The sequence below is a fragment of the Magnusiomyces paraingens genome, assembly GCF_902498895.1.
Source record: "Magnusiomyces paraingens strain CBS 517.90 genome assembly, contig: contig4, whole genome shotgun sequence".
In the NCBI taxonomy this organism is placed as follows: Eukaryota; Fungi; Ascomycota; class Dipodascomycetes; order Dipodascales; family Dipodascaceae; genus Magnusiomyces; species Magnusiomyces paraingens.
Genome location: NW_022474070.1, coordinates 2,729,086 through 2,748,787, shown reverse-complemented (window position 1 = coordinate 2,748,787; position 19,702 = coordinate 2,729,086). Strand labels below are relative to the sequence as shown.

The 19,702-nt window shown below is 39.0% G+C and overlaps 12 protein-coding genes across 12 annotated transcripts; 6 read left to right on the top strand and 6 right to left on the bottom strand.

Moving 5' to 3' along the window:
• Positions 1 to 189: 189 nt before the first annotated feature.
• On the bottom strand, positions 190 to 750 carry SAPINGB_P005590 (uncharacterized protein; the record flags this gene model as incomplete). Its single annotated transcript, XM_032000304.1, has 1 exon — positions 190 to 750. One exon carries the CDS (start codon positions 748 to 750, stop codon positions 190 to 192), a length of 561 nt encoding a protein of 186 aa, XP_031856195.1.
• A 3,055-nt stretch (positions 751 to 3,805) lies between these two features.
• SAPINGB_P005589 (60S ribosomal protein uL16) lies at positions 3,806 to 4,477 on the top strand (the record flags this gene model as incomplete). Its single annotated transcript, XM_032000303.1, has 1 exon — positions 3,806 to 4,477. One exon carries the CDS (start codon positions 3,806 to 3,808, stop codon positions 4,475 to 4,477), a length of 672 nt encoding a protein of 223 aa, XP_031856194.1.
• A 541-nt stretch (positions 4,478 to 5,018) lies between these two features.
• On the top strand, positions 5,019 to 5,789 carry SAPINGB_P005588 (uncharacterized protein; the record flags this gene model as incomplete). Its single annotated transcript, XM_032000302.1, has 1 exon — positions 5,019 to 5,789. The coding sequence occupies one exon, from the start codon at positions 5,019 to 5,021 to the stop codon at positions 5,787 to 5,789; it is 771 nt and encodes a 256-aa protein (XP_031856193.1).
• Positions 5,790 to 5,978: 189 nt separating this feature from the next.
• Positions 5,979 to 6,632, bottom strand: SAPINGB_P005587 (uncharacterized protein; the record flags this gene model as incomplete). Its single annotated transcript, XM_032000301.1, has 1 exon — positions 5,979 to 6,632. One exon carries the CDS (start codon positions 6,630 to 6,632, stop codon positions 5,979 to 5,981), a length of 654 nt encoding a protein of 217 aa, XP_031856192.1.
• A 444-nt stretch (positions 6,633 to 7,076) lies between these two features.
• SAPINGB_P005586 (uncharacterized protein) lies at positions 7,077 to 8,969 on the top strand (the record flags this gene model as incomplete). Its single annotated transcript, XM_032000300.1, has 1 exon — positions 7,077 to 8,969. One exon carries the CDS (start codon positions 7,077 to 7,079, stop codon positions 8,967 to 8,969), a length of 1,893 nt encoding a protein of 630 aa, XP_031856191.1.
• Positions 8,970 to 9,380: 411 nt separating this feature from the next.
• SAPINGB_P005585 (uncharacterized protein) lies at positions 9,381 to 11,237 on the bottom strand (the record flags this gene model as incomplete). Its single annotated transcript, XM_032000299.1, has 1 exon — positions 9,381 to 11,237. One exon carries the CDS (start codon positions 11,235 to 11,237, stop codon positions 9,381 to 9,383), a length of 1,857 nt encoding a protein of 618 aa, XP_031856190.1.
• A 1,259-nt stretch (positions 11,238 to 12,496) lies between these two features.
• SAPINGB_P005584 (uncharacterized protein) lies at positions 12,497 to 13,231 on the top strand (the record flags this gene model as incomplete). The annotated part of the gene is made up of 1 exon (XM_032000298.1): positions 12,497 to 13,231. One exon carries the CDS (start codon positions 12,497 to 12,499, stop codon positions 13,229 to 13,231), a length of 735 nt encoding a protein of 244 aa, XP_031856189.1.
• Positions 13,232 to 13,381: 150 nt separating this feature from the next.
• SAPINGB_P005583 (60S ribosomal protein eL30) lies at positions 13,382 to 13,939 on the bottom strand (the record flags this gene model as incomplete). Its single annotated transcript, XM_032000297.1, has 2 exons — positions 13,382 to 13,699; positions 13,937 to 13,939. The coding sequence occupies 2 exons, from the start codon at positions 13,937 to 13,939 to the stop codon at positions 13,382 to 13,384; spliced, it is 321 nt and encodes a 106-aa protein (XP_031856188.1).
• Positions 13,940 to 14,822: 883 nt separating this feature from the next.
• Positions 14,823 to 15,272, top strand: SAPINGB_P005582 (60S ribosomal protein eL24; the record flags this gene model as incomplete). Its single annotated transcript, XM_032000296.1, has 1 exon — positions 14,823 to 15,272. The coding sequence occupies one exon, from the start codon at positions 14,823 to 14,825 to the stop codon at positions 15,270 to 15,272; it is 450 nt and encodes a 149-aa protein (XP_031856187.1).
• Positions 15,273 to 15,920: 648 nt separating this feature from the next.
• SAPINGB_P005581 (uncharacterized protein) lies at positions 15,921 to 16,644 on the top strand (the record flags this gene model as incomplete). The annotated part of the gene is made up of 2 exons (XM_032000295.1): positions 15,921 to 15,965; positions 16,129 to 16,644. The coding sequence occupies 2 exons, from the start codon at positions 15,921 to 15,923 to the stop codon at positions 16,642 to 16,644; spliced, it is 561 nt and encodes a 186-aa protein (XP_031856186.1).
• A 334-nt stretch (positions 16,645 to 16,978) lies between these two features.
• SAPINGB_P005580 (uncharacterized protein) lies at positions 16,979 to 18,100 on the bottom strand (the record flags this gene model as incomplete). The annotated part of the gene is made up of 1 exon (XM_032000294.1): positions 16,979 to 18,100. One exon carries the CDS (start codon positions 18,098 to 18,100, stop codon positions 16,979 to 16,981), a length of 1,122 nt encoding a protein of 373 aa, XP_031856185.1.
• A 348-nt stretch (positions 18,101 to 18,448) lies between these two features.
• Positions 18,449 to 19,591, bottom strand: SAPINGB_P005579 (uncharacterized protein; the record flags this gene model as incomplete). Its single annotated transcript, XM_032000293.1, has 1 exon — positions 18,449 to 19,591. One exon carries the CDS (start codon positions 19,589 to 19,591, stop codon positions 18,449 to 18,451), a length of 1,143 nt encoding a protein of 380 aa, XP_031856184.1.
• Between the last annotated feature and the right edge of the window lie 111 nt (positions 19,592 to 19,702).

The following is a 19,702-nucleotide window of genomic DNA, read 5'->3' as shown; positions in this document are numbered from 1 at the left end:
TTTGAGTGAAATATGTTCACAGGCGGAGAATGGTGGTTGAAGGGTTTTCATTTTGAACAAGGTTTTTTTTTTTTTTTGGTGGTGTATCGGGTTTTGACGGGATTGAGCCACACAGACAACACACACTCACGTCACCACACACAGAGTTAATAAGTTTTCGTTAAGACAATGACCTAGTAGGGACCAAATTTAGAGCTTAGCATGCTCTTCTCTAAAGACACCTTCTTGGACCTTTTCATAAATCTTGTTGAGAACACTGTCAAAGCCTGCCTTACCAAGCTTTGCGTTTTGGTTGAAACGCTCGACACTCCAGTCCTCAATCTTGTTGCAGATGCGCTTGAAAGATGCATAGGCTGTAATGCGTGCTTCTTGGTTGAAAAGAGTAGAAGCCATGGGGTTTTGAGGGTTAGGACTGTAGACGACAGTTTCGTAGACAGAAAGTAAAGTGTTCATGGTAAGGTTGACTGACCGCAGAGTTAGGGTCTTTGATTGAGGGTCGACTTCTGAGACTTCGCGGACATAAGAAATGTTGGAGCCACCGACCAAGGCGAGAATCCACTTGGGGATAGCTTGTTGGCAAGTGATAAGACGTTCAGTGCGGAGGACACCTGACTTGGGGTCGATTTCACGGCGAAGAACGTCGACGGCCACAACATGGCTTGACATTTCATTGGGGTACTTTTTCCAGTTGGCAGCAGAGACCTGTTCCCAGGAGTAGCCGAATTCGTGTTGCGATGAGAAAATCTTCATTGTGTATGAAACTGGTATTATATATACTGAACAAGTATTAATGAGATTGCTAATGCAAAATGTAGGGCTGGATGAATGGATATGGGAATATCTGAAAGACCTTTAGGGGAGAGGAAAGGATAGATAAGAAAGGGGGGGAAGGAAAAGAAAGAAAATAAATAAAATAAATAAAAAAAAAAAAAAAAGGTGGGATATCGTAGAATATTTATATAAAGAGTGAAAAAAAAAATAAAAATTTCGGCTAGGTTCGGGGTAACTATGAAAAAAAAAAAATGTCAATTTTCTAATTAAAAAAAAAATTTGCGGTTCTTCCTTTTTCTGTTCAGTTTTAAAGAAGAAAAAAAAAAAAAAAAATTTAATTCCAAATTTGGAGACTGCTTGTCATATGAAAAAAAAAAAAATTTTTTTATTTTTATTTTTTTTATTTTTATTTTTATTTTTTCTAGAATCGTGGTTGGCTGGTAAAACACTCGTTACTAAATATTCTTACAGACCATATACTACTAGGGAATTTTCTTCCGAGTCTCCGGAGCCGCACACGCATCAAATGATGCATTTTACCATAAGTTGCAACAAACTACTAACGGGTTTTTAGGAGGCCTTTGTCGGACTCTACAAGAGCGCGAGGCACCGCAAGGACACCGCACACGACTCATGACTATGTAAGGGTAATGTCCGCGTGATGATGATGATGATGATGAAATGCAAAAGAAAATAAGAAAATAAGAAAAAAAAAATTTTTTTTAATATTTCAAAAATGGAATGTCATCTCGTGGTATGTTACTAATTCAAGGTTTACGTGTGATTAAGGCCGAAGGTTCCGAAAAAAAAAAAAAAAACTAAAGACCCGAAAGAAAATATATTAAAGAAAAAATAATAAAAAAAAATAAAAATAAAAACGGGCTCTGTATGACCGTGACAAATGTATTAAAAAAAATAAAAATAAAAAAAGAGAGATAATTGTAAAAGATAAAAGAAATAGATTAAGTCTTATCGGCTGGTTTGTTGGTTGGTTATTATGATGATAGAGGACAAAAATTATGAAACCCCGGGGGAAGGAGGGAATTAAAAAAAAAAAAAAAAAAATAGGAAACGTTGGCTAATAAATTTAAATAAATAAACAACAATTGTTATCATGATGACCAGTAGTAACTTGGTTGGATAAAGATGAGGGGGAGGGGGAATATGAATAAAAAAAAAAAAGGATTTTCGCAATAAAGGAAGAAAAAAGAAAAAGAATGGTGTTTTTGTTTTGTTTTGAAATTGATATACGTCTATTTTACAATTGAGCCTTTGTTTTTGTTTTTTTTTGTTTTTTTTTATTATCTTATTATAATTTGCCCGTCTTTGCGCCATTTTAAACAAATACTAAAGAAACTAAATGTTTTGAAATGGTTGAAAAAAATAAAAATAAAAACTTAGAGACATTTCAAAAGAGTTCAAAACAATCTGAATAATTAGTTGCCTTCTTTTTTTTTTTTCTTTTTTTTTTTATTCATCAGTAACAATACTTATGAGCATTAAAAGTTAAGCCATGCAATACTAAATTAAACGGTATTTTTGGTTAATTTGGTGAAACTTTTAATAGTGTAAGTTTAAAATTTAATAATATGGGGGAAACCACTAGAATAGTTTGGCCATTATTGGGATATATTCAAGTCCCTATTTACAAGTAACTGTATTCTGTATTATCCCTTATGTACACACAAGATAGTATGTCTATCAGTCTGTATGAACGCGCCTTAAAAAAAAATTATAATTTTATTTTATAAATTTGTTAAGAAAGAGAATTTTATTATGATGATAATATAATGCGGAAAAAAAAAAAATAAATAAATAAAAAAAAAAGTGGGCAGTTCAAATCATCTCAAAATCAAATGAGCGCAGTTTTTTTTCTTTTTTTCTTTTATTTTCTAAATTATTAAAGTATAAGAAATTCCTCTATCTCTTCTTTTCATCTTGCCATCATAATAACGTTTGATTGATGAGCGGTTTTTGTGATGAACAAACCTTGTTTGTTTGTTCGTTTAATGTTTGTTTGGTGGTGTTGAAGATGATGATGATACCAATTGATGTTGTTGATCTAACCAGACTGAAGAATGTGTAGTGCCTTAATACCTGTTCTGATATTTACACAGTATTATTTATTTGAAAGACAGTCACACTGCTTAAAATGGTTATATTGCTTAGTAAATTTGTCAGCCGCACTTGAGTTACTTTGTGTTGTTGTTGTTGTTTTTCTTTCTTTTGTAATGATGAAATATTTCATTTAAAAGTTGCAATCAATTGTAACTGTAACATATATGTAACAAACTATTACTTAGTGTAACACATTTTTAAAAAATGTTGTAACATTATTACAAATCATTTTTCACTACCACCATTACTACAGCTTACCTCCCCCTTCCCCCTCATAACTGATTTGTAAGCATATAGAGAAGAGCACAGTCATCTTCAGTCACCGCTCACAAAAATTTTTTTCTTGTATGGCTTTTCCCTCCCACACAGACACTCACACACACTCTTCCTCTCTCTTTTTTTTTTTTTTTTTTTTTTTCCTTTTGAAATCCTTCCGTGTCAGTCTTTCTTCCCTCCGACCACACAGCACAAGTCCCCCTGTTAAGCACCTGGTATGTTCCCATTTGCCACTAAATTGATAATGACGATGATGATGATGATGATGGGAATATATATATATATTCAAATTACAGATTTCTATTAATATTATATTTTCAGTCTTGATATGACTATAATCATATTCTTTTAAAAAAAAATTGATGAAATACTTATTACCATTTGCCTTTTTTTTGATTGAAATAAAAGAAAATTTAGCAATCATGAAAAATTTTTATTAAAAAAATATATTTATACCTTGCTTAGAAATCAACTTTGGTGTCTTTGTAATTCTATTTTAATTGACGCCATCCTTATAAATACCTTTACCTTTTACTATATTTACTCTTTTACTTTTTCTTTTTTACCCATCGTCTCTCTTTCTCCCTCTCTTTTCATATATTCCATCTACAAATATTCTAATACATTTCCTTTAGACAAAATGGCTCGCCGTCCCGCTAGATGTTACAGATACTGCAAGAACAAGCCGTTCCCCAAGTCTAGATACAATCGTGGTGTCCCCGACGCCAAGATTAGAATCTACGATCTCGGCAGAAAGAGAGCTGAAGTTGACGACTTCCCTCTCTGTGTCCACCTCGTCTCTAACGAGCTCGAACAGCTTTCTTCTGAAGCTCTTGAAGCCGCCCGTATCTGCGCCAACAAGTACATCACTAAGGTCTCTGGCAGAGAATCTTTCCATCTCCGTATCCGTGTCCACCCCTTCCACGTCCTCCGTATCAACAAGATGTTGTCGTGCGCCGGTGCCGATAGATTGCAACAGGGTATGCGTGGTGCCTGGGGTAAGCCCCAGGGTCTTGCCGCCCGTGTCAACATTGGCCAGATTATTGTCTCTGTCCGCACCAAGGATTCCAACAAGGCTGTTGTCATTGAGGGTCTCCGTCGTGCCAGATACAAATTCCCTGGTCAGCAGAAGATTATCATTTCCAAGAAGTGGGGTTTCACCAACCTTGACCGTGATGTCTATGCTCAGCGCCGTGCTGCTGGTGAGATCAAGGATGATGGTTCCTTTGTCAAGTTCTTGACCAAGAAGGGCAACCTCTTTGACTCTCTTACCAACTTCCCTGACTACGTCCCTGAGTCTGCTTCTGCCTAAGCGTCTTTTTGTAAACTTTTAGGGTGCTTTTTTAAAACAAAAATAAAAATAATAAAAAATTTTGACTTGATGATGATGACGATGAATACAATTGTTTTTTTTTAATTTTTTTTTTTTTGTATTTATATTTGTATATTTACTAAAAGAAAGTATTTATTTTTTTTTGTTACAATTGTATATAATGTAACTTGAAAAAATAAAAAAAAAAAAAACTCCCTTCGTTTTCATATACGTGTTGTAATGGAAGCCTCCCATGCGTGGCTTACCAAAAATATACTCAAAATAATAATAATAATAATAATAAAAAAAAAAAAAAGAACCCCCTTTGATTGTATTGTTGTTGAGTTTTCTTATATTATATAAAAATAAAAAATTCTATCTTTAGATCCTTTTTTTGTTTTCTTTCTTCCTATTCTTTTTTTTTTTTTTTTTTTTAATTCTTCTACCCCCTTTTTTTTTCTTCTTCTTCTTCTTTCATATATATATATTTTCCACATATCTTTAATACATCCTTCTATATATCCCTTCAATTCCATTCACAATGTCTGCCGCTGTTACTCCCTTTTCCGAACGTGAATTCCCCGATACCATCTGCCTGTTTGATGTTGACGGAACATTGACCCCTGCCCGTCTGGTTGTTTCCGATGAGATGCGTGATCTGCTTAAGGAGCTCCGCAAAAAGTGTACCATTGGCTTTGTTGGTGGTTCCGATCTTGCCAAACAAAAGGAACAGCTCGGTAACGATGTCATTTCCCAGTTCGATTTTGCCTTTTCCGAAAATGGCCTGACTGCTTACCGTCTTGGTGAAAAAATGGCTTCCCAATCTTTTATTAATTGGCTCGGTGATGAAAAGTATAACAAACTCGCTCGCTTTATCCTCAGATACCTCGCTGATATTGAACTGCCTAAGCGTAGAGGTACCTTTATTGAATTTAGAAACGGCATGATCAACGTCTCCCCCATTGGCCGCAATGCTAGCACCGAGGAACGTAATGAATACGAGGCCTTTGATAAAGAAAATAAGATCCGCGAGAAGCTTGTTGCTGCTCTCAAGGAAGAGTTCCCTGATTATGGTCTTACTTACTCCATTGGTGGCCAAATCTCCTTTGATGTTTTCCCCACTGGCTGGGATAAGACTTACTGCCTCCAGTACGTTGTCCCTGAGGGCTTCAAGAATATCCACTTTTTCGGTGACAAGTCCTACAAGGGCGGCAATGACTATGAAATTTACACTGACGATAGAACCATTGGCCATGCTGTCAACTCTCCTGAGGATACTGCTCGTATTCTCAAGGAACTTTTCTTCCAGTAAATGCGTCCTTTTTTTTATGTCATCACCCCCCCCCTCTATTAATGTCTAACCCCCACCACCATTCATATTATTGTACTTTTATGTAAATTTTAATTTTTTTTTTTGTATCATTTTTCTTAAAAAAATTAACTTTTTTTTGTTCTATTTAGTTGAAAGCTTTTGAAAAAAGTTATATGGTATTTTTTTTTTTCAAGTCAACAGACGAATATAGGCAAGAACCAGTGCAAAGGCACCAGTGCAAACACCAATAAGCCATTGAACCACCTGCAATTTGGTGGCCTCAATCTGAGTCTTGAAATTTGACATTTCTTGATCTATCCTCGATCTGGTTTCTGCAATCTTAAGTTCTTGCTTAGATGATTCCTCCCTTACACGGCCCTTTTCAAGATTCAAGTCTAATCGTACAGATGCTTGTTGTTTTGCAATTTCCTCCTTGAACTTTTGACGTAATTTATCAATGTCTGTCTTTAGCCTTTCATTTTCTGTTGCAATTCTCGTCGCATCGGTCTTATCCAAAGTTTGCAGTTCACTCCGCAGCTTGGCAAAATCAACCTTTTGCTGATACGATTGTCGTGAAAATTCTTCTTTAGATACCAAGTTACGCTGTAAGTTCCCAATACCATCATCAATCACTGATGCAACTGCCTTGAGTACAGCTTCGGCTTGAGTTGCTGAAAATCCTTGACGCTCAAGTTGAATCATAAACCTCCGAGTATCGAAATGTGAGTCTCGACATAGCAGTGAAGATGAAAAATTGCGTTTATTGAGTAGAGTTGAAGTGATTGGAGATCGGACCAGTTGGCGTCGGCCACATGGTGCAATGCATCTTATTAGTGTGGTCATGTTGTAATGCTGGTAGGTGTTTGGATAAATTGTTGTTGGTTGGTCTAGTGGTGAAAAACAAGGGGGTTAAGTTGGGTTAAGTTGGGAATGGAAAGAAAAAAAAAAAAAAAAAAAAAAACGTGTGGCAAGTCAGAAAAATGGGCGGCTTTAAACGGCTGAGATTGTTAAGAGAGCTATTTAGCAATTATATGTGTGAAAAAAAATTTTTTTTTTTTTTTTTACCAGCCAAATGGCAAACACAAATCATCGCACGAGGATTATTAACCGCCACGGGTTCTCCCCAAATTTGTTTTTTTTTTTTTAAAGTCTAAAGGGCCCTTTCTTGAACAACTCAGTTTTTTTTTTTTCAAACAAGGATTCAATCACTTTTTTTTTTTTTTGACAATCATCTATCTATTTATTTATCTATCTATTTTCAAGTAATCAGAAAATCTTTTACATACCATGAACAGAATCTCATCTGCTCACAAAAAATCAATAACCTCTGCAGCTGTTCTTACCACAGCTGGCCTCCTCGCCTACTCACAGTACCTTCGCTCTTCTGTAATTGCAAACGAGGCCCCACAACAACAACAACAACAACAATCTACTGAAACAGATCTGTCAATCAAGCCAAAGAAAAAACGCTTTAGTCTTCCTGCTTCTCAATACCCTGTATCATACCCTGGTCTTTACATCTGGGGCTCTAATGCCGGTGGCGTAGTAGCCCCAGGCTATGAGTCTCTTGTCCAAGTCGTCAAAACACCTTACCGCATCCCATTCTTTGATGGCAGACTTTTGCGCGACGTGGTCCTTAAGGAAGATCTTGGTGTTGCTGTTCTTGATAATGGTGACGTTGTGCAATGGGGCAACGACTACTTTGGTGCACCATCCTCTCAATCCGAGGTCCAATCAACAACAACAACAACAACAGATCTTGTCAAAAAAAAATCAGTTGAGCCCACTCACCAACCTGAAGTTACACTAAAGGGTAAAAATATCACAAAAGTGACTGTTTCCGAACACAAGGCCGTCTATGGTCTCAATTCATCGGGCTCTAAAGTCTATGCATGGCCTGTAAGTAAGAAGGACCTCAAGACCGGTCCCAAACCTATTTCCGAGAGCTCATGGCTTAAACCTTGGAAACTCATATGGCGCTCAAAGGATAGCGTCTCTTATACCACTATCAATATGCCTGCACTTGGTTGGGGCGAGTACATCACAGATGTCCAGGCTGGTAACGACCACATTCTTGTCCTCACATCTAAGGGCCGCGTGTTTTCTGGTGCGTCCGGTGTGTTCCCTGAACATCAACCAAAGGAATCACATGGTCAATACGGTCTTGCGCGTTTTTCACAATTTGAGACCCCCCCAGAACCTGGTGTTGTCCATGAAATCAAGTCTTTTAAAAACAAGGTTGTTGATCAAATCGCCTGCGGTGATTACCACTCGATTGCACGTACACTCACCGGTGACGTTTACGTCTTTGGTGACAATACCCTTGGCCAACTCGGTCTACCTTACACTTATAAGAATGCAATTGCTGCTGTCCCCACCCTTCTACCTATCCATAAACTATACCCACGCAAGATCCTGCCAACTGTTACCAACATTGCAGCTGGTGGTAGCACCAGTTTTGTAACAGTTCAGCCGGTCCTCAACACAGCTGAATTTTACCGTGAGTTCCCAGGTGAAGAGGAAGAAAAGATGAAGGCACTTGTAGATAAAGATGTTCTTGATGGTGTTGCACGCAACGTGTTTGCGTTTGGTAAGGGACTTAAGGGCCAGCTCGGCAACGGTAACTTTGTACACGCTCAAAGTTCGCCTGCGTCTGTCAAGTACTTTGCCCAATTGAAGGAATACTCTGAGGACCTAGGAAAGAGAGTTCCTATCGATATTACCAAGTGGTCGATTGGTCCCTCTCACGTTGCTGTTGCTCTCGGAGGAGTCAGCAGTAGCAGTAGCAGTAGCACCAAAAAGGATGGCACCCCTGATCTCCCTGGTCAAGACGTGTTGATCTGGGGTGGCAATGATTTTTGGCAAGTTGGCACTGGCAAACGTAATAGTCTGCCGACTCCACAACGCATTCCTTCACTCGAAAGTTCCATTGCAAATGCAAGTTTGCCTAAGAAAAAACAACCAGAGATTGAAAACGGTGTAGAGGAGAGCACCGAGGAAGGTGTTCGTGCGGCTGTGGAATACATTGATAATGTGGATTCATACAATAACCGATTACAACTGGCTCACCACAAGCCTCTCACGTTTAAGGATCCAAGTGGACACAAGTATAAAACGACGGTGTCTCAGGATATTGTTGTTGGCGGATATGCGACCGCAATTTATACCAAGAGACCATGAAAAAATCTAGATTGTACATAGCTTTTAGGATTAATGAATGCAAAATAATGAAAAAAAAAAAGTAAATAAACACAATCATAAACACCTAAAGTTTTAAAAAGAGTTTTTATAATTTTATTATATTTTTGTATCATTTACTTAAATATGAAATTAATGGAATCCAATTCTAAAAAATAGACTGAAGTATCTAATTGAATGCAATCTTAACATATGGGTGCTCGATAGTAACATTCCCGGAAAACAGATCAATAATTAAAAACTTTTTAAAATTTCATTTTATTAAAGTATCTATAAATCACTGAAATCAGGCTCTTCAATGATTTCAAGTTTAATTTTCGATAAAATTTGACAACAAGTACAGCTCAAAAAAAAAAAAAAAAAATGCATTCTAATATTTACATATGGTTTAAATTAAAGCTTTGAATCTTGGGGGAAAAAAGTTTTGACCAAAGACTTCTTGTTCACTTTGCCCATTTGGTTTCGAGGAATCTTGTCAATCACAAGCATTTTCTTGGGTATTTTCCAACCAGCAAGCTTCTTCTTAAGCTCACCCTTTAGATATGATAGCGTAAATTCCTTCTTTTGTTGTTCAGTCAATGAAGGCTTCAAAACCAAAATGGCAGTCACGACTTCACCCCACTCAGCATCTGGAACGCCCACAACAGCGACCTCAGCCACCTGTGGAATACCCAAAATCTCACGCTCAATTTCAAGTGCGGAAAGCTTTTCACCTCCAGACTTGATGATATCCATTGACGAGCGGCCTAGAATTGACAGGGTATCAGTTTGGGGATCATATCGCGCAACATCGCCAGTGATAAACCAACGCTCGTCCTCAGGTGATTTTTGCTCCAGAAAAGTTTCCTTAGTGGCTTGTGGCTTGTTCCAGTAGCTCTGGAAAACGGTAGGACCACCCATGACAAGATCACCCTCCACAATGGTATCCGGACGAATTACAGCTGGACTGTCAAACCCGCCGTCACCACTTTGATACAAAATCTTGTTTCCGTTCTTAATATCCATTACACGTGCAACAATTGAAGGTGCTGGCTTACCAACAGTACCGCCAACACGCTTGGAAGGCTCGAGGGGCTGAGTAAGAGTGATACCTGTTTCAGTCATACCATAACGCTCGAGCAATGGGACTGCACCATCAGTAACACGGTCCCAAGACGATCGCAGAGGATCTGGAAGAGCAGCGGAGCCGCACATGGCCAATTGGAGGTTACGGATACCTTGCTTAAGGGCTGGAGAAGCAGAAAACTCGGTATTAGCAGGATCATCCAGAAATGTGACTAGACGTGTGTAGATTGTGGGAACAGCCGTGTATGTGTTAATGGGGGGTGATGGCACACGCTCACCAGATGCAAGAACGTCAAATACATCTGTACCAGCAAGACGATGCAGCAGAGAATCAGGCTTGAAGGGGAAAAGGAACTCGACACGGCCACCAGCCAAGACAGAAAGAGTTAGGGCAATCAGCACGCCATGGACATGGTGGAGGGGAAGTGTATGAAGGAAATTAGTAGTATTATCGATTTCCCATGCTGCAGAAAGAGCCTTGGCTTGAGCAGTAAATGTTGACAGAGGGGTAACAACGCCCTTAGGTTTACCAGATGTGCCAGAAGTGTAGAGCATGTAGCCAGCACCGCTGCTAGACACACTATCTGAAAACTCGACTGGTTCTTTGATTGTCTTTGCTGGTTCTGGCTGGAGTTGTTCAAAAGTCAAGACTTTTCGTGACTTTTCAGCGCCATCGGTTGTTTTGACAGCTTCATTTGCAAACTGCTCGACTTTAGGGAGAAACCGAACTGGAGTGACGACAATCTCGGCCTGCGAGTCGTTGAGCTGATACTCAATCTCTGCAGCAGTATGGTTTGTACAGAGAGGGACAGCAAGAGTATTTGGCAGGGCCAGAGCGGCGTAGAACATGACGGCAAACTGATATGAGTTTTCACCCATAATAGCAATACGTGCACTGGTACTGGTGGGCCCAGCCTTATCGGATACGCCGGTCAGCTCCTGGAACTTTTCGCGCCAGAAGCCAATGTCACGTAGCATCTGTCCATATGTGTAGGCATTTCCGGAGGGAACGTGACGGATGGCAACTGCATTTTCAGGATGAGCCGCAAGTTTGGAAAGAATAGGGTGATTTGCGGGGAAGTGATAGTTGCGGGAGGCCATGGCGAACAGATTCAATGAGGGAGATCTTGCAGACAATGGTCTCAGAGAGCTAAGCGGCCGTTTGACAAATGAGTTTCTGAGCATTGTACGTTGAGAAAAAATGTAGTATTTATAATATATATAACAAAACTTTTTGAGGAGATACCCAGCTCCAGTATTTTACCAAATATATGTAAAAAATGGTGTTTCTAATTAAGATTTGCAAAAAAAAAGAAAAAAAAAAATAGGGCTTCAGAAAGTGGTTGAAAAAAAAAAAAAAAATAAATGCTGGCAACATGGCCGTTTAAAACGAGTAGCTGGTATGAAAATACTTGAACAGCGGTGTTTTATTGGCCATTCAAAAAAAAAAAAAATGAGCGCTACGGAAGAATTAAAGAGCGATAACGGATAAAGAGCCGCGAAGTGAGCCGCACGTTAATTTACAACGGGACCTTTCACTACAGCAAGGAAAGTAGCAAACAAGAAAAGAGGCCAAAAAACAAAAAAAAAAAACAAAAAAAAAAAGACACAGGCCGCGGGAAAAAGAGGACCCGGTTTTGGGGATATCATTGATTAATAAAAATGATAAAGATAGTAGAAATGATTGCTGATTGTGCGTGATATTTGTAAAGTTGATGGGAAATGTGGGGGGCCATGTATTTTGAATCTGCTATGGCTAAAACTTGGAGATACACTATCTAGATGATCATTCACCCCATCATTTAAATGAAAACTAGATGAGAAGTGTACATTATAATGTAATTTATAATTATAATTCCAAAGAAATTTTAAACTACTTTGATAAATCAATTTGAGACTGTTGGAACTTTTTTTTTTTTTTTTTTTTTTTTTTCAATCGTGGCTTGCCTAGTACTTTGATTGAGTGAAGAAAAAAAAAAAAACGCTGTCATCACCATTACATAGTTTGTAACCGATTCAAGCACATTTTTCATCAACTCTGAATCCTAATGGTTCTTCGCTTTCAACGATCAACTTGACGTGAGAATCCTCTTTTTTTGAAATACTCCGAAAGACAACCACGGGGGCAATTGGGGATAAAGGACTGCCAGCTTACAAATGAAATGCAACTCTTTTTTTTTTTTTTTTTTTTTTTTTGAGCGGAGTTGCGAAATAACGTCATTTTAGAGAGCATTTGTAAGCAATTCTGCAATGTATATAAAGATCCCACATTCACAAGTGAAGTTGATATAATTAAAAACTTCATTAAGATCTCTTTTCTAGTCTCAATTCAATTCAATTCAATTCAATTCAATTCAATTCACCTCTGTTTAACTTTTTTTTCAACCCTTTTTAACCGTATTTAACCCGATTTAACTTTATTAAGCTATACTACTCAACTCACAATGGCTTTTGACAAAATTCCTCAACAATATGCACCTGCTTCCAAGGGAATCACTCTCTACTCACTAGGTACTCCTAATGGTGTCAAGATCTCGGTTGCACTGTCGCTCCTTGGTCTGCCATACAAGACTCATACCGTTGACATTTCCAAAAATGTTCAAAAGGAGCCTTGGTTCTTGGAAATCAACCCCAATGGCCGTATTCCAGCCATTCTTGACATTTCTGACGATGGTAAGATTGTCAATGTCTGGGAGTCGGGTGCCATTCTACTCTATCTTATTGAAAAGTATGACAAAGACTACAAAATTTCTTACCCCCGCGGCACTCCTGAGTACCTCCAAACAGTTGAGTGGCTTTTTTTCCAAAACGCAGGTGTCGGCCCGATGCAGGGCCAAGCTAACCACTTCAAGGTCTTTGCTCCAGAGAAAATTGAGTACGGCATCAAGCGCTACACCGAAGAAACTCGAAGACTCTACTCAGTCCTAGAGAAGCAGCTCGAGGATAATAATACGGGCTACCTGGTCGGTAACCACGTCTCTATTGCTGATATCACCACCGTCGGTTGGGTTGGAAGCTCCTTTTCACTGGGCATTGATGTTTCCAAGGAATTCCCAGCTATTAACAAATGGGTCCAGCGTGTTATTGATCTTCCTGGTGCTGCTGCAGGTTTCAATGCTACTGGCACTTGGAGAGGTTTCACACTGGGACCCTGGAAGAACCCCGATAAATCCAAGTAGATCAATCATATATATAATTTAAATAATAAATAACCAAACAAGTCATTACATTTTCATTACGAACACATTTTATCATGCAAGTCATTAATTTTTATATTATTTTTTTGTCATTCAACTACCATTAATTTTCTATTTTATACAAAATATAATTTAAACGGCAGTGAGAATGTCAGAGTCACCGGCATCGATGATAGCGAGGACACCAACACGGAAGAGCTTACCGCAGGCAGTACCGAGCTCGTTGTTGCCACCCTGGAAGTGGTGAACAGTGGTCTTGGAGAGAAGAGCGTAGTACTCAAGCTCGGACTTGCGAAGACGGGGGGTGTTGCCAGCAATGATGACAAGCTTGGCCTTACCCTGGCGGAGAGCCTTGATAGTGGACTTGTAGCCAAGGGTGTACTTGCCAGACTTGATAACAAGCGACAAACGAGAGTTGATGTTCTCTTGATCCTTCTTAGTCTTAGGGGCCTATTATATATAGTTAGTACAATTAAAAAATGCTTTCAATAGGCCACAAGATTACAAAATTTTACAAAAAATTCATCGTTTCCAGCAATGATATTCTAAAAATTTCACAAGACACTGTGCTCTTGAAAACTATAGAAATCAAAATGTTGAAAAACGTTAAATATAGTGTAAAGTCCCAAAATTCTAATAAAGGACTGCATTTCTCTCATGTTAATTATCATCAAATTTAATACTAACCATCTCTGCGAATTTTCACTCCGGTGTTTTGTGTGATGAGAAAAAAAAAAAAAAAGAGAGAAGAGAAAGGAGAAAAAGGACCGAGAAAATACAACCTTAAAGGATTTTCAAATATTGCGGCTTTCCTTCCAGTGCCCACTAATTAAGAAAAATTTTCAGCCATATTAGGGAGGTAGACTATTTTGTTACAATACTCTGTAACAAATATTTTTAACAAAGCATGCTTGTTATGTGTGTTGGTAGACTGGTAGACTCAGAATTAGTTCTGAATAATACTCCAGACCACAAAGTTATAAAAATAAAAACAACAGTCACATATACATACCATATCAGGTATAACACACACGTGACCTTTATATTCTCTTGCTACAACATCTACTAAAGAATTATGTTACAATGTGTTACAACGCAACACACAAATCTTTAAGTGAGCGCGAGAGAGGGAGGGAAAAAAAAAAAAAAAATTCCCGACTCTGGTTGCTCTCCCCCTTTGGCTCGCTTCTGGTTCCGTTTTGCCAACCTACCTTACCCAGGCTTCACATCCATCGACACCCTACCACATCAACAAGGTATGTACTCAGTATACTCTGTTATGTGATGTGCATTCTTTAAAATAATTAAAATACCAGTGACTTGATATTGTTGTTATAATCTTAGAATACCCTCTATGCTGTCGATATTATTATGTTGGAAATAAAGCTTGTTATACCTCGATGTAGTCGTTTTGCAACGATACGTTTTGTTAACTTTTGATTAATGAGATAATACTGAATGTTACGCTTAAACAACAAGCACTTTGAATTGCTAAAATGCTGATTATTTAGTTTGCACTCACAACTTATTTGTTGAAAATATTTGTCTAATACGTTTTTAATTCAGGTTCACAATGAAGATTGAAATTGACTCCTTTTCCGGCGCCAAGGTCTACCCTGGCAGAGGCACTCTCTTCGTCAGAGGCGACTCTAGAATCTTCAGATTCCAGTCCTCCAAGACTGCTTCTCTTTTCCACCAGAGACTGAACCCCAGAAAGATTTCCTGGACCGTTGTCTACCGCAAACAGCACAAGAAGGGTATCACTGAGGAGGTTGCCAAGAAGCGCACCCGCAAGACTGTCAAGAACCTCCGTGCTGTCGGTGGTGCTTCCGTTGAGGTCCTCAAGGAGAAGCGCAGAGCTGGTATTTCTGTTCAGTCCAAGACCCAGGCTGCTCAGGCTGCTAAGAAGAAGGAGCGTGCTGACAAGGCCAAGAGCGCTGTCGCCCACTCCAGAGGTGCTCCCAAGGTCTCTAAGCAGCAGGCCAAGGGTGCCCAGCAGAAGGTCCAGGCCACTTCTCGTTAAAGAGTTGTGATTTGCTTTTTTGTGTAAACTATTACGTTGAAAAAAATTTAAAAAAATTCTCTGCCATGCCTCTCCAGAGCAAAGACCAAAGGGTGTGCCATGTCGTTTGGGTTAGAAATGTTATTTTTTTTTTGTTTTTAAACTTTTTATTGAGATTAGACTAAATGATCTCTTTTCAAAATCTTTTTTTAAAAGTAGTTTTGGATCTTTTTTGCTCAAATCCCCATGAAATTTCAAAATTGAAATCAATTTTGATTGTTCACAAAGTCCCTGAAAAAAAAAAACTAATGTATAGAAAAGCGTAAATCATAAAATCATTAGTCATCATTACAAATATCACATGACAAATTACATTACAACTTTATTGTAACAAACCTCTACTTAGCCTTTCCTCAGTCACACTGCCTTTTTTTTTTCTTCTCAAGACCCGGCGATTTTTATTCATCAACTTTTTATTGGCTGACTTTTGGCCTACTGCTCGAGCCTATTAACCATCCTTTTATTTGGGAAAAACCCTCCTACGCCCGTAGCCCACACCCTTCTAGCATAGGTTCCCGCCCGTCTGTTTTCAACAAAAATTTCCTCTCTACTTGCCTAAGTCCTCAACACATACACACACACACACACACATACACATATATACACACAATGTCGGAGTTCAAGAACGTCACCCCCATCAAGGGCGAATATGAGGTATGTTGTGGCTCATCACTTTTATATATTATTGTTGGATAGACTCCCTCCCTCTTTGAAACCGACCTTTAAAATATCTCAAAGATAGACTGAGAGCTGGACCAACAAAGCTTCCCTAGTTGAACCAACACTAACATTCTTTTTTTTTTCCCCTCCTAAATAGCTGATTGATATCGATCCTCACTTCACCCGTGTCGTCAAATACTTCAGAGCCTCTGATTACCTCCGATGGGCTCTTTTCACAGCATCCGCACCACTTTTCCTTGTTTGGAGTGAACACATTCAATCCGAGGGCAAGAGCCGAAAAGTCTCGCCCCGCACCTTCCGCATTGCCACGTTCATTGGTCTTGCTTCCGGCTTTATCTTTTCTTACAACCGCTCCGTCCAGCGATTCCAGGGCATCGTTGAGAACGCCCCCGAGGTGACCAAGGACCGTTACGAAATCAAGTCCCGTCTCTCCAAGGGCCTCAAGCCTTACGGCGACTCGGACCTTGCTCCTTGGTTACAACGTGTTGCTGCCAGAAACTCGACATATTCTTCCACCTTCACACACGTTTTCCCCTGGTTCAACTTGGTTAACCACGAATATCACGGAGTCGATCTCAAGAAGTACTACGAAGTTAGAGAGGGCGAAGAGAAGTGGGGCTTTGATTTGAAGCTTCCTACTGACGAAGAGTAAATGTACTATACTACTAATACTACTACTACTACTTGCTAATGTATCGACAAATAATACCATTTAATACCATTTCATCTCTCACATATTACGCTTCAACAAATTTACATCAATCACCATTATCAACAAACTTTTTTTCTCTCCTCTTGAAAATAAAATGACAAAGAAAACATTACCAGGTCTTTTTCAATGGCTCAATCAATATATTATACGGCTTTGATAGTCAATTATATCTATTAAAATGTAAAAAAAAATCCAATAGAAATTGTTACATCTTGATATTAATGGATACCTTTTTTTTTTTTTTTTTTTTTTTTCTTTTGCTTTTTCAATGACATTAGGACTGAAGCGTAATTTGATCAAGACTAATGGAAGGATTTCGAAAGGGGGCTGGATGTTGATATTTTGAGTCATTCACGTTTAGAGCCGCAGTTTCCACAGAGTTATAAGTGTAGATTGCTTGAAGAAGATTATCAAATATACTCCGAGGAACATGGTAACTCAACTGAACTAGAGACCCCATAGTAATTGGTAATTCAATTTTCTTATCCTTTTTATTGTCATTATTTTGAGTGCTTGTAATTGAAATTAGAGCCTTCTTGTAGTCATCACCATCCAACGTTGGCAGATCAAAATATGCCGATGACAAGCGCCGATCAAAATTGTCTGGGTCCTCTTCGGGAAGTCGTCTGGGTTCTAATACACGTACCAAGCGGCGCGGACGGTAGTCACCAGGATCAAAGTATACACGGTTTGTTCGAGGGAAGAACGGCGACTTGGCCATATCACTGACGGAACGGAACGTGTTGATGGCCAGGTCCCCCATCATGCGCTGCGGTTCCCAGCTCCCATACTGGTAAACATACTCCTCGTAAACGTCAATGAAGTTTGCCCAGTTGACAGGAATGTTGTTTGTAGGGTCGCTGGGATCCGCAGACACCAGAATGGGTGCACGCGTCAAGGTCGAGCTGATGTGAATCTCTTCAAAGTGTGCAAACTTGCTGGCAACAAGAGGCCATAGAGGGACTGCATTTTCATTGACACACGGCTCGCCGTCGTCTAGTAGGTGTCCCGGACACAGAAATATTCCGCCGACCCATTCGCCTGCCGGGTACAAGCTAACTACGCGGCGGGAGGTTGTTTTGTGACGTGCCAGAATATAGCACACGGCTTTTTTATCTTTATTGCCCGTGCAAAACTTTTGTCCCCATTTAATATCCTGCGACTGTGGCAGAGGCAGGAACGCATCGTAGGGTCGGTCTTTGCCCTTGTGACATCGGGTCACTCTGAGGTGGTTTTGGGGTGGGTAGTCTACCGTGTATTGATGTTGGACAATGACGCCTGAAAAATCATTACCGTAAATGTCTTGCTGAGAACAGAAATTGCTTTTGGAAATGATTTTGGCTGTGACTACAGACGCAACCAAAATAAAGACCCGATACACAATTGAAAAATGCATGAGTTTTTTTTTTTTAAAGAATTGATTATTTCTAGATAAGTTTAAACAAGTATTTGAAGAATTTTTAGAGTATTTATAAGGAAAAGCTGTTTGTGACAAAATCTGGGCTGATTGCCTTTTATTTGGAGCTGTTGAAAATTTCAACTTCATGCGTATTGAGGCATTGAATAGTTCAATAATTGAAATTTCATGTAAAAATTATGAGAAAATTATGGAATCTAGTACAAAATATGTTCAACTTTTAACTGGTATTTCAAATCTTGCATATGTAAACTTCTGAATGGTTTTTTTTTTTTTTTTTTTTTAAAAGAACTCATATATTAAAATAATTACTACTTATGAAAACTACTAATAAGAATTGTCAAGAAACTCGTCAATGTTTGTAGGAGGAGGAGGATGTGAAAACATTGGATCTTCATGACGAATAGCCTCTTCAAACTTGACAGTCAAGTTCTTTTTATAATCATTAAGAACATCTTTGGGAATAAATCCATATGTTTTCAAAATTTGTGACGTTGAAATGGACAAGCTGTTTGAGGACATAAATGAACTAATTTCAATGTCATCATCATCAATAACAGCTACAAGTCGCTCGGTTTCAAAATTGTGACGGCGAAAAAAGGGAGGCTCCTTGGTCCAATTTTCAGCTTCAAACGGATGTCTGTCGGCAGTCATGTAAGTGTTTCTGCGAGGTCTACCGTCACCAAACTCGGCATAATAATCTTCTGTCAAAGGGACAAAAAAGAGACCTACATATGAATTGGTAAGAAAATAGTATCCATTGGCCATAAAGTCTAGAGCTAGACGTAACATGTTGCGCTCGTCATTGTCAAAAGTATAGGACTCATGAATGTCGATATAAGTCCACCAATTGTATGGGGCTTTTCTGTAAATATCCGCATGAGGGACACCACCTTCAGTAAGAGTCACAAGTAAGGGAACACGGCGAATCAAGTGTCGCAAGTCGGGCAAGTCTTCCCATTCAAAGAATGGTTCGTCAGCATAGAGAGGGAAAAGTGGCATTGCATTTTCGTTAGTGCAGGGAATGTGGTTATCATCAAGATTACCAGGGCATCGGAAGATACCTCCGACCCAGTCACCATGATAAAATAAGGCACTATTTCTCTGTGCAGCTACTTTACGACGTGCCAAAATGTAGCAAGCACCGTCATGGTTATGATGCGATGTACAGAACCTATGGCCCCACTTGATGTCTTGATTGCGGTTCATTGGGAAGTATGAGTCCCAGCCATTGACTTCGTTACGTACACACCGAGTGATACGGGTATGGTGATCAAACGGGTAGTCCAAAGAAATTTGGTGTTGGATACGGAAACCAGTATATTCTTGGAGACCCAGGAGGGAGGGTTGACAGGCATCATGGATGGATCCAAGGGGCAAGTCTTGGTACTTTTCCTCATCATAGGCAAAAGAAAAAGCTATGAACAAAGCAATTGTTATTGGTTTAATTAGGCATTTAGGTAACATCATTGTGAGATTGATAGAAATATTTTGGATGGTTTTGAAGATGAAATTAAGGACTTTTCCATAGTATTTATAGTGCTTAAGAGAATTACAATGGGAATCATTGTAAGAGGGTAT